At 40.4% G+C, this 14,033-nt stretch overlaps 1 protein-coding gene across 1 annotated transcript; it reads right to left on the bottom strand.

Annotated features, from left to right (window-relative positions):
* Window positions 1-1,628: 1,628 nt before the first annotated feature.
* On the bottom strand, window positions 1,629-10,917 carry LOC118455242 (cell division control protein 42 homolog). The gene is made up of 6 exons (XM_087834580.1): window positions 10,695-10,917; window positions 8,897-9,001; window positions 8,399-8,471; window positions 5,573-5,682; window positions 3,903-4,100; window positions 1,629-2,271 (listed from the first exon to the last, which is right to left on the bottom strand). Exons 2-6 carry the CDS (start codon window positions 8,999-9,001, stop codon window positions 2,185-2,187), a joined length of 573 nt encoding a protein of 190 aa, XP_087690706.1. The 5' UTR covers window positions 10,695-10,917; the 3' UTR covers window positions 1,629-2,184.
* Window positions 10,918-14,033: the final 3,116 nt, after the last annotated feature.

The following is a 14,033-nucleotide window of genomic DNA, read 5'->3' as shown; positions in this document are numbered from 1 at the left end:
TTCAACTCCTCACCTGTTGCAGAACATGTGACTGTGACTTTCGGCATTTGACAGCTGGGATTGGCTGATCCTGATGCCAAGAGGTGTGGCTTTGCTTTTAGATGCTAGCAGACATACAGGAAACGCCATAACCAAGTGGCCGGCATACAGAAACATCTGTGCCGAGTATAACCTGGAAGTCACGAGGTCAAAATGGGAGACGCCCCCAAGGGTGGTGGAGAATGACCGAGCTAAGATCCTGTGGGACTTCCAGATACAGACAGACATAATGGTGTCGGCTAACCAACCGGACATAGTGGTGATAGACAATAAAAAAAAGAAGACGGCCGTAGTGATCGATGTAGCGGTTCCCAATGACAGCAACATCAGGAAGAAGGACCCAAACTAGGCGAGTGGCTCCAGCAGATCCCGGGAATAACATCGGAGATCTCTGTCAATAAGAGTGCAGTCCTATATGAACAGCTAAGATACTGCGCAGGACCCTCAAGCTCCCAAGAATTTATTAATTCTTACCCATTTTTGGAGTTTGAAGCCCTCTATTGATTTATTCCTGCAGTGATTAATGTTTCAGCTGGTAACCGGTTGTTGAACTGATGATTTCTTAAACAACCATGTCTAAGGCAGGATCTTTTTTGAGTAACCAGCTCAAGAGACCTCACTGCTGTCTAATACTAAAATACTGAAAAAATTAGATGGGACTTAATGACACCAGTGACCAATATTTTGCTTACTTATTCCAATTATTGTGAAGGTGAATAAATATCAACAAAAAGGTAACTACAAAGCTGAATAATTCACACGTTAATGACTTTTTCTGTTTTTGTGCTTGTGATCAACATAAAACCACTAAAACATTTGTCAGCTTTTTTTTTTTTACTGTGATTAAACTACAGCTGAAACTAATGTTTTATATTGATTGTCAGAAATCAACATGAAACTATAAGGTTTTAATTTAAGACAAATCTTCATCAACAAAGATGTGAAGTCTGCAGAGAGAAAGATGGCTCCTTTATAACAGATTTCATACAAAAATTGCTGCACCAAATTCAATTGGTTAGTTTTAATGAACAAACAATCTCCATTTACTTGATTGAGGCTCAGAGTTCAGGGTTTGACTGCAGGAAAAAGGCTTTAATGTTCTGTTGTGTCCAGTTTTTTGAGTGAAATGTTCATGTTTCTGTTGTCTGATGTTATTTTTTTAAATTCTTGATTTGTGTCATATGAAGACATCAAGTTTGCACTTTCTCTGAACTATGAATGAAGATACTGTTAACTCCTGTGTGCACCGACGCTTGTGCTGCAGCTCCTGCTGTAGGAAAGGTTTAGTTCAGCTTTGATCGATCCCAGTTTTTCTTTAAGATGAATTTGGTTAATTGAAAGAAACCCTGTGACCGCTGAAATTAATATTATAGATGCTTTGGAGGTTTAGTGACACTACCTCAACTCAGGCTTTAAAAACATTTTTCCTGAATGTTTCCTTTTCTGTTGCAAGTAGCTCCAGCTTCTGTTACTTGATAGTGAAAGTAAATCCACAGACACTGTGTAGATTTTTAACTGCTTTATTTAAAAATAATAATAATAAATCTGTAATCAAAGAGTTCATTAGATCTTTGGACCTTGTTCCCTCATCAAGTTTCCTCCCAGCACCCCGACCAGAGACTCAAAGAAGGCCCGATACTTTGAACTGTGGTTTGAACATAAGCACAAATGGTGGACAGGATACCAGTTCAGGGGACTGGTATCCTGTCCACAAGCATTAGACCCCCATGGGTCATTCTGCAGAGGGCTGGTCATGCAACTCTTTTTGTCTGAATATCCTGAAATTTATTTCAGTTTTTTTATTCAGTTCCTAAACCTGCAGACTTTAATGAGATTTTATTATTTAAACATGTTTTTTTTGACTCACATTTGTACATTCAAGACATCTGAGGTTCCAGCTCGTATTGCTCAACTTGCTTCCTGTTGTTATTAAACAGTGTTATTCATATCAGTCATGTCACAGTGATGAAAATACAGTGCTCATTCATAAAAACACCACACAGATGTGGTGACGGCCCTGTTCCAAAGTGAGTCTGTTCTTCCTCTCTCTCTTCTCGTCCAGGCTAATAGTCTTTTTTCTACATCCACGTACATCTCCAGCTTCTCTTCCTCTGCCCTTTACTCCATTTGTTCTTATTGTGGTGTCTATAAAAGGACACAGCGACTGGATTTGTTGTGTAGCGTCTCCAGCACCACCCGGATGGCCTCTTCAAACACATTCTGAACTCCTTTCTGAGAATAAGAGAGAAAACCACACTCAGCTTAAGAAATAAAGGAAACACCATAAATTAGGGATGCAACGATACCGATTTTTACAAACCGATACGATACCGATACTTGGATCTGAGTACTTGCCGATACAGAGTACAAAAACCGATACTTCTACCACACACACACAGACACACACACAAATACAATGAATTGGAAGACAGGTTTTATTTTATTCTCTGCCGATAAAAAATAAAATCTTAATAAAAATGACCACAAAAAAATTTCAAGTGAAAAATAAGCACTTCTGTTAAATTATTGCAGAGTCTCCACATTGTAATTTAACAAAATATCACTGAACTATTGGCACTGTCTCGAGCTTTCAGAATAATAAATAAACACTTCTGTTTGGAATAAAATAAATACAAATTAGGTTTGAGAATAAAATAAACTTTTAAATTGTTGCAGAGTGTCCATATTGTAAACAAACAAACAAAATAACGAAAGTATTTGGCATTGACGAACAAACTCCTCATCTGCCCGTGGATCATCAGTCCACTGTGCCGTTAAACCGAGGACTGACATCGTGCACACACTGCTTGTCTTTACCTCTTCAGAAAGTTTTGGCACCATTATCTCCCTGATGTGTGGGCGGTTGGGAATTTCATATCGCAGCTCGAGTATGCTGAGAAGACGGTGCTATCCTATGTTTTCCACGACCGGCATTGGCTGGTCATCCAGAGCGATAAAATGAGTCAGAGCCTCTGTTATTTTAACTGCCCGTGGATTTTCTCTTGACATTTTTCATCGCTTTTCCAAAACCTGAGTTAAAGTTGGCTGTTCCACACTGCTGACATTTTGTTTAGCCTAGCTACAGCAGCCTCCAGTTTCTCTTTTTTATCTGGAGCCGCCAGTCTCACTCGCCTAACCCTGTGCCTGTTTAGCGTGGGATGTCCCCCTAGTGGCCAATCTAAAAAACTACAACAAAAATGACAAGCCACCCTCTGATTAATGAAATAAGTTGGTATCGGTTCATGGTATCGGTTAACTTTTACGAGTATGAGTACACACACATTTTACAGTATCGGCCCCGATACCTGATACCAGTATCGGTATCGGTGCATCCCTACCATAAATCAAATGGAAAGACAGAATCTTTCTTCGGATAACTACAAATATTGCAAATGTGTAAAATGTGATCAGCTGTTGTCTGTCTCTAGAAACTGAGAATCTGGAGGGAAGGGTCCCAGAAGCTTCTGGTTTCTATTTGTGGTCACCTTAAACTGAATAGCATTCAAGAGAATGAAAATGATTGTTGCATTTACCACATGGGCGGGATAAAAGAAGGCTGAAGCTTCTGGGTTTGAAATGTAAGCTGTATTCTCTCTAATGACCAGCAGGGGGCGACTCCTCTGGTTGTAAAAGAGTTGCAGCTATACGGCGGTAACCCCAAACCAGATGATGGACACCAGAGGTAAATATGTTGCTACGCTAGCGTTTGACAAAAGGCTTTTAATGGCTTTTAATTCAGAGAATTGTAAAGACTTCCTGTGATTTCAGGAATGGAAACTTTCACATTTCTTTTATTTTTGTGTTTGAAGGCTGACAGAGACTCGTAGGAGATCACAGCAGCAGACGTCTTCTCCTCTCTGTACCTGTGTCAGAGCTGAACACTCCATGTATTTAACGGCCTTCAGCTCATGAGCCAGCTTCTCTCCGTCCTCAAAGGTCACCGGTTGCTGTTTGTTCTTGGCCAGCGTCTCCAGGGTGACACCGTCGTCTCTCAGATCCACCTGAGTCCCCACCAGCAGGAAAGGCACCCGTGGACAGTGGAATAAAATCTCTGGTACCCACTGTGAACAGATAAGTTAATAGATAGATAAGATTATGATCACTTTCTTTTTTTAGTACCAAATTCAGATTTTCTTTCTTTGCAGCTTGAGTCTCTCTTTAACCATTAATTCTAATAGTTAGTTCTAAATATTAATTATTAAGCAACCACTTTATTGCCAACTTTGCCTCGTTGTTTTCCCCTTTCAGCTTTTTTCTTGGGAGTAATAACAAATGGGGGCTGATCCGGGATTGTGAAATAAGCATCTGGAAATGGTCGTATTTGTTTTTGTTTTAATAGTCAAAGGAGCTTGCAAAGAAAAGCGTCTGGACTTCTTTAAGTTACTTGAAGACGTTTCACCTTCATCCGAGAAGCTTCTTCAGTTCTAAGGTTAAATGGTGGAGAGTCCCAGATTGAAACCTAGTGGGAGTTTCCCCCCACAGAGGGACAAAAGGACCCCCTGATGATCCTCTAATCGCCTGAGCCAAGGTGTGAAACTGGGTGTGGGTCCCAATCAGCCAGGGTTTCAGGTGAGCTCGTTGTGAAACCTGATTTCCTGAGGTCAGATGGTCCAGGATGTGAGTGGGCGTTAAGGCGTCTAAGGAGGGAACTCAAAACTGGATTATAGATGGCAGACAGTTGGTGTCGTAAACCACCGCCTCTGTTCAAAGATGGTCGCTCACAGTGGACATAGATGCTTCTTTCACTCCTCTTTGAAACCATCTGTCCTCTCTGTCCAAAATGTGAACGTTGGCATCCTCAAAAGAGTGTTTTTAATACTTCTCTTGGCAGCGGCTGATATACTGAGTGTTACATGTTGAGTGTATCACTTCCCGACTGTGTCGGAGGAGCGTCCCAAAACAATTCATGTTGCAAAAGTATAATTATTATAATATTATATTATTATTGGATGAATAAGAGGAATAAAACAGTTTTTAAAACATTCAGTTTCTCAGCTATTTTTATTCTGAGTTTACCTTTTGTCTCTTTAATTACTTCCTGGGTTACAGGAAGGGCTTGATAGCAGTGCTGAGCTGTGGCTGCGCACTGACCGAGATGTGAGGTGCAGTGAAAAGCAGCCAAGCTTTAGGAATAATGGCTGAACAGGGACGTCATGTGTCAACAGTGTGGGAGGATGACCACCTGTGAGTTGCCACCTGTTTGTCATATTTCTGGTTTTCCTGATGGCCAGCAGGATCACGTGCTGTGTGCAACTGCAGGTTATGCTTCAGGTAACCAGATGAACAATAACCTGGTCATGTACATGTAGCAGCTCCTGGTATTCTCTGCTTTGTGTTGGAACCTGAAGCTGATTGAATCATTTGGGGGGCTAACACGACAGGATCACAATCAAAACTCATTTTTTGCGTTTTTCAAATTTGGAATTTAAAACGAGTGGATTAATTTTTTGTACATTCTTTGAACCGATTTAAACATTTAGGTGGTTTGCTTATTATTCTGGAAACAATTCAAATAAAAGTGAACCAAACAGACCTTCTCTCTGATGCTATAAACCGTTGAGGGTGATACGACAGAGAAACAGACGAGGAAGATGTCAGTGTCGGGGTAGCTGAGGGGTCGCAGTCTGTCATAATCATCGTGGCCTGCAGGGGGAGACACAAAACGAGTCTGAGTAGCAAAAAATAGTGCGAACAAATGAAGGCTGAAAAATGCCTCCCAAGTGAGGACGTTCCCATAGATTCTACATGCTAAAATGTCCAACCTCACAACAGACACAAACATCCTCCTGAGGCTGCATTTGTAGGCCGATTACGTCACAGCGACGCAACGAAAGCCGTCCAAATTCGTAGACTCCTCCAAACGCAGCCGACAAATGCGTTCTCCTTTTTCCCGAATATGAAGGATGGGTCGGGTGTGTCCTTCGTGGCCCACCATATCCCAGAATTCACAGCGCGGCCCAGCCAATTCCAGTTTTTATATTACTCTTATTACTCTTTCTGGGTCACGAAGTAAACTTTTAAGATATTTTCAGGCGAGAATGTAGCCGTGTAAACTTCAAATATCGGTTTATCAAGATATCACATATTTGCAAAAGCGCTCCGACATTTTTGGAGACATCTGTTGCCCACCAGCTCGATAGCTAGCCGGGGCGATAACATCGCACTCCCGCACATCGTTTTGTGTTTCCTCTGTGAGTTTCTCCCTTTGTGGCTTCCTGTGGATTCAGGTTTCAGTTCTGTTTTATTAGTTTTCCCAGTTTAGCGTTTCTGTGTATGTCATCTCCACTCCTGCTGTATCCTGCTCTCCTTGTGAATAAAGCTCACTCACATCTAAGTCACTGCCTACATTCTGGGTCCTTATTAGGGGTGGGGGAAAAAATGGATACTGTGTAGCATGGTGATATTTTGTTTGCTAATAATGTATGGATACAGGGACAGCAGAAATCGATATTTTGTTACAAAAAAGTTTTTGTGCTCTGACTTCAGAGCATGTTGATCCTTTTTCTGAGCAAGAATCCTGACATTCCTTCACTGTCCAAATGTGACAGTTTACTTATTTTAATTTAAGACATGTTTATTTTAATTAAGTTTAAAACTTTTTTATCCATCCATCCATCTTCCTACGCTTTATCCGAGGCCGGGTCCCGGGGGCAGCAGCCTAAGCAAAGAGGTCCAGACCTCCCTCTCCCCAGCCACCTCCTCCAGCTTATCGGATGGCCGGGAGGGGCTCAGAAATGTATAATTTTACATTTATTTAATGTAAAATTATATTTTGTTTTAATTTACTTTCAAATTCTTCAGTTGCTGAAGGGGCTGCATAGTTTTCATAAACTGCATAGTTCAGAATAGCTGTAATTGTACCAGATGGTTGATTCAGTTAAGTTGGACTAGACTGTAATACAAACCGTTCAGTTTGTCAACAATAAAACTGAAATGAGAGAAAGACTGAGTGTGAGACTTTGATATTAGAGAAAATGAATATTGATAAAGTTTACCTTTATGTACAGAATCTGAATATCGCAAAATATTTTTAAAAATTGCAATAATATCGTATCGTGCGTTAAGTATTGTGATAATATCGTATCGTGGGATGTATGGTGATTCCCACCTCTAGTCCTTATCTCACCTCCAGCTGGCTTGCCTCACCAGCTGAGACACCAGCATGTATCAGCAGAATGCATTTCATGGGTAAAATCAGCTTGACAGTGGGAAAAATAAAAGACACAAGTGTCATTTTATTTCAGTTTGGACATTAGCCTGCCCATAGTATCAATTCTGTATTTGTAAAACCTAAAGTTTTTCCCCCCATTTTATCTGCAAGGAGATGTAAAGAAATCACGAGTTCATCGAGGACTGTCTCACAAGAAGATAAAGAATGTCCATCTTTTATGTACAGGCTATGTCAACACTAATCTGCAGTCTAAACTTTTGTTTAGGTTTGTTTATTTAATTTGTATCACTTGAATTTCTAACAGTGAAAACAAAAAAAGATGATTATCTCTGACCTGTAAGTTTGCATTTTGTACATTTATATACAATATAATAAAATCTCATACAATATAAACAATTTTAATATTGCATATTCTGTACATATCACCACCTCAAATTCTGACTACAACCACACAATAACCTACATAAGCACTTGTTTTACTTTATGTATTATTTTCTATGTCCAGAGTTAAGTTTGTTCTTTATTTGAGTCAGCTGTTTATCCAGTTGTGTGATGGGAACTTGCAAAGTAAGAATTTCATTGCTCTGCATAACCACTTGTGTTTTGCGGTTTATATGACAATAAAATTCTTGAAACTTGAAATAATAATTTGTATTTTGTGTTTTGTATTTGTATTTATTATTGCTCTAACTCGTTTTGTGAAGTACGGAACCCCGCAGGGGACATGGGAGAAAAAAAAATTAAGACGGATTTTTGCGAGATCTCGCAAAACAAACTCGGGATCTTGCAAAACTTTTGCGAGATCTCGCAAAACAAACTCGGGATCTCGCAAAACTTTTGTGAGATCTCGCAAACGTTTTAGCCGCATTCTTCGGACGCTGGCTCGAAGCCGACCGGGAGGTCGAGGCACGATGTGCCGGGAAAGCGGTGTTCCTCCCGGCTGTAGTAGGTCTCGACCTCCCGTTAGCTTCGAGCTAACGGGAAGAATGCTGCTAAAACTTTTGCGAGATCCCGAGTTTGTTTTGCGAGATCCCGAGTTAGTTTTGCGACTAACTCGCAAAACTAAATACTAAAATATAGGAAATATTGCTCCGACTATATGTATGTGACTGCTGCTGTTATGAAGATTATTATACAACAGAGAATTTCATTAGTTATTAAACTGAGAGCAGAAATGTTTGTCTTTACCCGAAGTGTCGCACATTTTCAGAGTGTACTCCTCCTCTCTGATCATCACCGTCATATAGTAAGTGTTCACCACCTGGAGGAGACAGAGGCTGAGGAATGAGAACAAGAGAGAGACAACAGGAAGGAAGTAAACCCGCCAAAAGGACTTGATTACAGATGTTCTTCATAATAAAACTGGATTTATTCCATGCACTCACACTGATTTATCAAAGCAGTTTGGGCTTCAGTGTTTTGACCAAGGATCCTTACACAAAAAATCTTTTTCATCATAAGTGGTGTTTAACTTTTAACAACACAACACAAATAGGGCCATTAAAAACACTCCTTTGTGTAATATTATGGGTTCATAAATAGTAATAACTTCATCACAGTGCTGAAAGGGGGCGCTGACAGTTCTTCTATGCATAAAAACCCTGGAACAGCACAAGAGCTGCACACTGTGTTACAAGGAATAAAGTGAAATGAATGCTGCTGCACGTCTGCAGACTTTCCCCTCACCGTGGGCACGTATTCAGAGGGAAACTTGTTGACCGTGTAGGACATGAACAGGCAGGTTTTTCCCACTTCAAGGTCGCCCAACATCATGCACTTTATAGTTTGCATCTGAGGAGGAGGATGGAAGATGATGAAGAAGCAAAAAATGAATGAACGCTAAATGTGAGGCAGGGGAACAGAGGGAGTCTCTGGAGTGTCATCTACAGCAGCTGAAAGATTTGAATTAGACACTTACTGTAACAGTTATGGTTACAGAAACAAACAATAAAAGTTGTCACTGTAAATTTGGAACTGATGTCAGTACACACAGAACAAGACCTGACTGCAGACCAACACTCAAGAAAATATTGATGCTAAAAATGCTGATTTTAACTAATTTGATTACTTTTAATTACAGAGTAAAATCTTAAATGTAAATGAATCTGGTCAAATGTACTTGATTGGTATATATTCAGTTTAGACCAAACACATTATTGCTTCATGTTTAAGAGGCTACGTATCTTCTTTCTTTCTTTTGTCTCCGTCCACATCAGGCACGAATTGATTTTGCGCATCCAGAAAGAGATTCAGATTAGTGTGTCGTATTCTCTTGAGACTTGAAAGTATTTAGAAATATAATATAAATATTGGACTCCTAGAACTTATCTCTCCTAAGTCTACCACAACTATGCTCTGATTGTTTGATGGTTCCCAGTGACAAGGCGATTCTGAGGTGAGCAGAGTGATGATGCTCACTGACGCCTTAAATCGTGTTAAGTTCATGCACCTTGGCACACACACATCGCTGATTAAGTGTGCGCTGCCTTTACCATTAAAGTAATTTTGTCCTTTTTTAAAATGTTCATCGCTGAGTGCAGCACAGAGATGTTTGAAGGGCTTTGGAGACAATTCCCCGCTCTCTGCCCTGCACCTCTGGCCTCTGCCTCCTTGGTGGGGTAACCGTGGCAACAGAACACCTCGGACAATATAATAACCATTTTAATTTGATACAAAAGCAGTCAAATCTCACAATTAGCTTTGTTGTTGTTGCTGTTTTAATTCAGTGAAGACAGTTCATCATCTTCTTCTTTTGGCGGGTCCTTTTCAGAGTCACCACATCTGCCAACATCGCACCCTATCCCAATATCCTCCTCTGTCACACCAAGGGTTAGGGTGACCAAGGGTTTCAGGGTTAAATATCATGAGGTGTAACTATGATACTTTAAACAGCAAAAATGCACTGGTTTAATGATGTAGGTGAACAGAGACAAGGACGTGTAACGATCAGTATCTCAAAAAGTGTTTTTTTATGTAAACGTCTGAGGATCATCGGTATTTTAAAGTTGATCTGACCTTTTGTTGCACTAAGATTCCACAGTCGACCGTAATCATGACTTAGGCGACAGGCCAACATTTTTCTAAATGTCATCGTCTTATCTAGGAAGTCAAACATTGTTGTTTATCAGGTGCATCCAGATACTCCTGTTCTGCAGACTGCAGCAAATGACTTTCATCATTGAGCTCATTTTAAAAATGAAACTATTTAACTTCAGCAAAATCTGATTTCAAGTTGGCCAGACAAACAACACCACTGAATACATAACCATATGTTATTTTAATTATATTTTGTTATTTATTGAAGTTTAAGAAGTGTATTCTCATGTTCATGCAATACAAAATAATTTAAATAATAATTTGAGTTAAAATGCACACATTACCATCATTTTTAAATCTCCAATGTCTTGGTTGCCACAGGTACCCTGAAGATATTTGAGTATTTATTGTCAGTAAATCACAGTTTATAATAACTGGCAGCTCCTACCTTTCCTGTTCACAGCCGATGGACCGCTAGGTCTTATTCCAGGAGCGGGTTTAGCGATCAGCTCTGAGTTTGATAATCCAGGGTTGAGGGCAAGTTCGGGTTTTCTGCTCCAGACTGAGAGTAAACGTCAACTCCAAGTTAGTCACCGGGGTAACAGACCCCGTGAACTAATCCTGCTCGCTGTCAGATTTTCTTCAAACTCTGAGTGTCTCTCTATCTCCTCCCTTCCTGCTGTACCTGAGCCAGCTGATTCATTTCCTCATTCACAGCCACTGCCAAAGCGGGAAGAAGAGCTGATTCATTTGCAAAGGCACAGAACACACTGATCAATAATCAATCATTTGTCGTGTTGGATTTTGGAGATAATGTAAATATTTGAGTGAAGATGAGGCTGAAATAACTTTAAGACTCTAAAACTGATTTTGTTTATTTTGGAGTTTATTTAAGCAGCTGCAGACACTCTGTGTGCTCTGATTATTTTCAGGTACAGAGTCTGAACAGCAACACATTTCCACTGAAAATGCGTCTTTGAGAGTCCACTAAGAAAACACGAGGTGCCAAAATATAATTTCCAATGTTTCTGTGTTTCCCATGTGTAATAACTTTGCTTGTATTGGTAAACAGTCAGTAGCCAACAGGGTTTAAAGGCGTTATAAGTAAAATAAAGAAATAACTCGTCCTCTTGGCCTGATTTTTCTGATCGCGATCACTTTTTGACACTCCGCATCCGCCCAAAGCGATCACCGGCTCCATATCGGCTCCTGGAGCCCAGAAGCCCAAAGTGACTTTAAACAATTACAATCAGCGCTATCTAAAAAAATGCTCCTTTGTCAGTCAGAGAAAGCGCCGCGTGGGTCCTGCACTGACCCTGGTCGCTGTACTAACCAGCATTATAGAAAACCAACCGTGTATTTATGGAAGTATGGAGGACTAAATGTGCCAAACCAATTGAACACTTTTTAAAAGTCTAGCTTTAATGAGCAAACTGATTCAGTTATTATTGCAGACAATTTAAAATATCTTCATTATCTCCTGTGTGAGCAGTGTTGGGAAGGTTACTTTTAAAATGTATTCCATTACAGATTACAGAATACATGCCCCAAAATGTATTCTGTAACGTATTCCGTTACGTTACTCAATGAGAGTAACGTATTCTGAATACTTTGGATTACTTAATATATTATCATGCTGTTTACAACTACATGAATGTACTATTGCTGTGATTTATTACTGTTACTGAAGGTCCGCGGCTCCGAACCGTAGTAAAGGGACCTCTGGCTAATACGGTGGGTTCTGTGTCGGCTCGTAGCCGAAAACTAGTTTTACTTTGTTGTCTGGGTCAACTTTGCTAGCAGAGACAGAGAGAGGCGTTGAAAGGCTGCTCCAACGGAACTTATGGTTTCGGAGGAAAACACGAACACGGTGTACAGTCGAGTCTTAATAGCTTACTTACAACTGGGCTCGTCAGGCTCTCTTCTTGGCTGCAGTGGTTATTATTATATTTACATGCTTCCAGCTCCCGTTTTTGCTCGATGACAGCTGTACTTTTCCTTTTTCTCCCTCCCTCGCTGACAGACACATAACGGGTATGGCAGTCCATTCTCCCTGCAGCACGGACTACACTGCCTATGATGCTACATTCTGTAGAGCTATACCTGTAGCATTCTGCCTATTAGTTTAGCACAACAACAACAGGCGCTCTCTCACCCAGGAAACACGCAGAGAGAGCGTCACCCTGTAACCATGGCAACCGTAACGCTGCCGCCTGGAACAACAGAACGTAGCTTTCAAACAAAACCCAAACAGTCCTGACCCGCCACAATATGAAACAGGAAAGTACCGCCGTGTAATCCATTTATTTCAACAAAGTAACTGTATTCTAAATACCACCTTTTTAAACGGTAACTGTAACGGAATACAGTTACTCATATTTTGTATTTTAAATACGTAACGGCGGTACATGTATTCCATTACTCCCCAACACTGTGTGTGAGTGATGACCTCAGTTTCCTGTTCTCATGTCTGTTCATGGTGTTTTTGTAATAAGGGAATTTTTCCCTACAACGAGTAATAGTTAATTAACTATATGTCTATTGGTCTATCTCAGGACCAGTGCGGTCTTCTGCTACTGTAGCTCTACTGCTCATCTTGGCTGTAAGGACTTACTGTAGTTACTGTTGCTTCTCTATCAGCTCTAAAAAGTCTCGTAATTTTTACCCAGAGACCTGCTGCTTACTGGATATTTTCTGTCATTCAGACAATTTTATGTAAACCCCAAAGATGGTTGTGCAGGCATATCCCAACCACAACCATGAGTCACCTTTCTTCTGACGTCTGAACTTCAGAATGTCTTGCTTGTGTCTGCATGTCGAAGTTATTGAGTTGTGCTGATGAATGTTTGCACTTAAAGTAGCCGTGCAGGTGGACCTAACAAAGTGCCTGTTGAGTGTGGATGTAGGTCTGTTATTAATTGGAAAACAACTACTTTTGTTATTTAGTTAAGAAAAGTGTCATATCTTTAATTACGCTGCCCTTTGCTTTTGAAGTATTTCAAGCATCTTTCCCTTTTTTTTAAAATAAAAGGAATAATTAGATATATTCATACAACTAAATTAATATTCCTTCTGCTAAAGTTCTCAGACAAGCTAACTGTCCTCACATCTTTTGTTGTTAGCTGTGTCCCAAACGTCGGCTGCATCCTCCGAAGGCCGCATTTAAAGGCCGATTACGTCACAGCCAGGCGATGAAGGCTGTCCCAATTTGTCAACTCCTTCAAATGCGGCCGACAAATGCGTCCTTCATTTCCCAGAATTTGAAGGATGGGTCGGGTGTGTCCTTCGTGGCCCACCATATCCCAGAATTCATAGCGCGGCCCAGCCAAATTTCAGTTTCCAACAATGGCGGCCGCTACTAAGTTTTAAAATTACTCTTATTAATGTTTCTGGGCCACAAAATAAACTTTTAACATATTTTAAGGCGAGAAAGTAGCTGTGTAAATTACAAACATCTGCTTGGTTTATCAAGATATCGCATATTTGCAAAAGTGTGCCGACGTTTCCGGAGACGTCTGTTACCCACCAGCTCGATAGCAAGCCGGGCGTTCAATGGTCACTCCAGCCAGCGAGAGCAGCGGACCCCCGCTCTTTTGCTACTCAGGTTAAACATGATATAAGTCACTCAGATAACTTAAAAATTTAATTGTTTGCCTTTTTTCTGTGTTTTATTTGTTCCAGAGTAAATCGGTTTGGCTGAGATCAAAGTTATTAGATTATTAGATTAAATAAAACTTTATTAATCCCCCGGGTGGGTTCCTCCGGGATTTTTACACAGCTGAATAAA

The sequence above is a fragment of the Neolamprologus brichardi genome, chromosome 22 (genome assembly GCF_056152115.1).
Source record: "Neolamprologus brichardi isolate AB-2024 chromosome 22, ASM5615211v1, whole genome shotgun sequence".
Taxonomy (NCBI): Eukaryota; Metazoa; Chordata; class Actinopteri; order Cichliformes; family Cichlidae; genus Neolamprologus; species Neolamprologus brichardi.
The sequence above is the reverse complement of the archived record's forward strand: the minus strand, read 5'-3'. Positions and strand labels throughout refer to the sequence as shown.

Coding starts and splice junctions, on each gene's coding strand:
- LOC118455242 (XM_087834580.1), bottom strand. CDS start 9,001: ATGCAAACTATAAAGTGCATGATGTTGGGCGACCTTGAAGTGGGAAAA. Junction 8,472..8,896: donor CCTCTGAATACGTGCCCACG/GTGAGGGGAAAG, acceptor TGTCTCCTCCAG/GTGGTGAACACTTACTATAT. Junction 5,683..8,398: donor GAAAATGTGCGACACTTCGG/GTAAAGACAAAC, acceptor CTCCCCCTGCAG/GCCACGATGATTATGACAGA.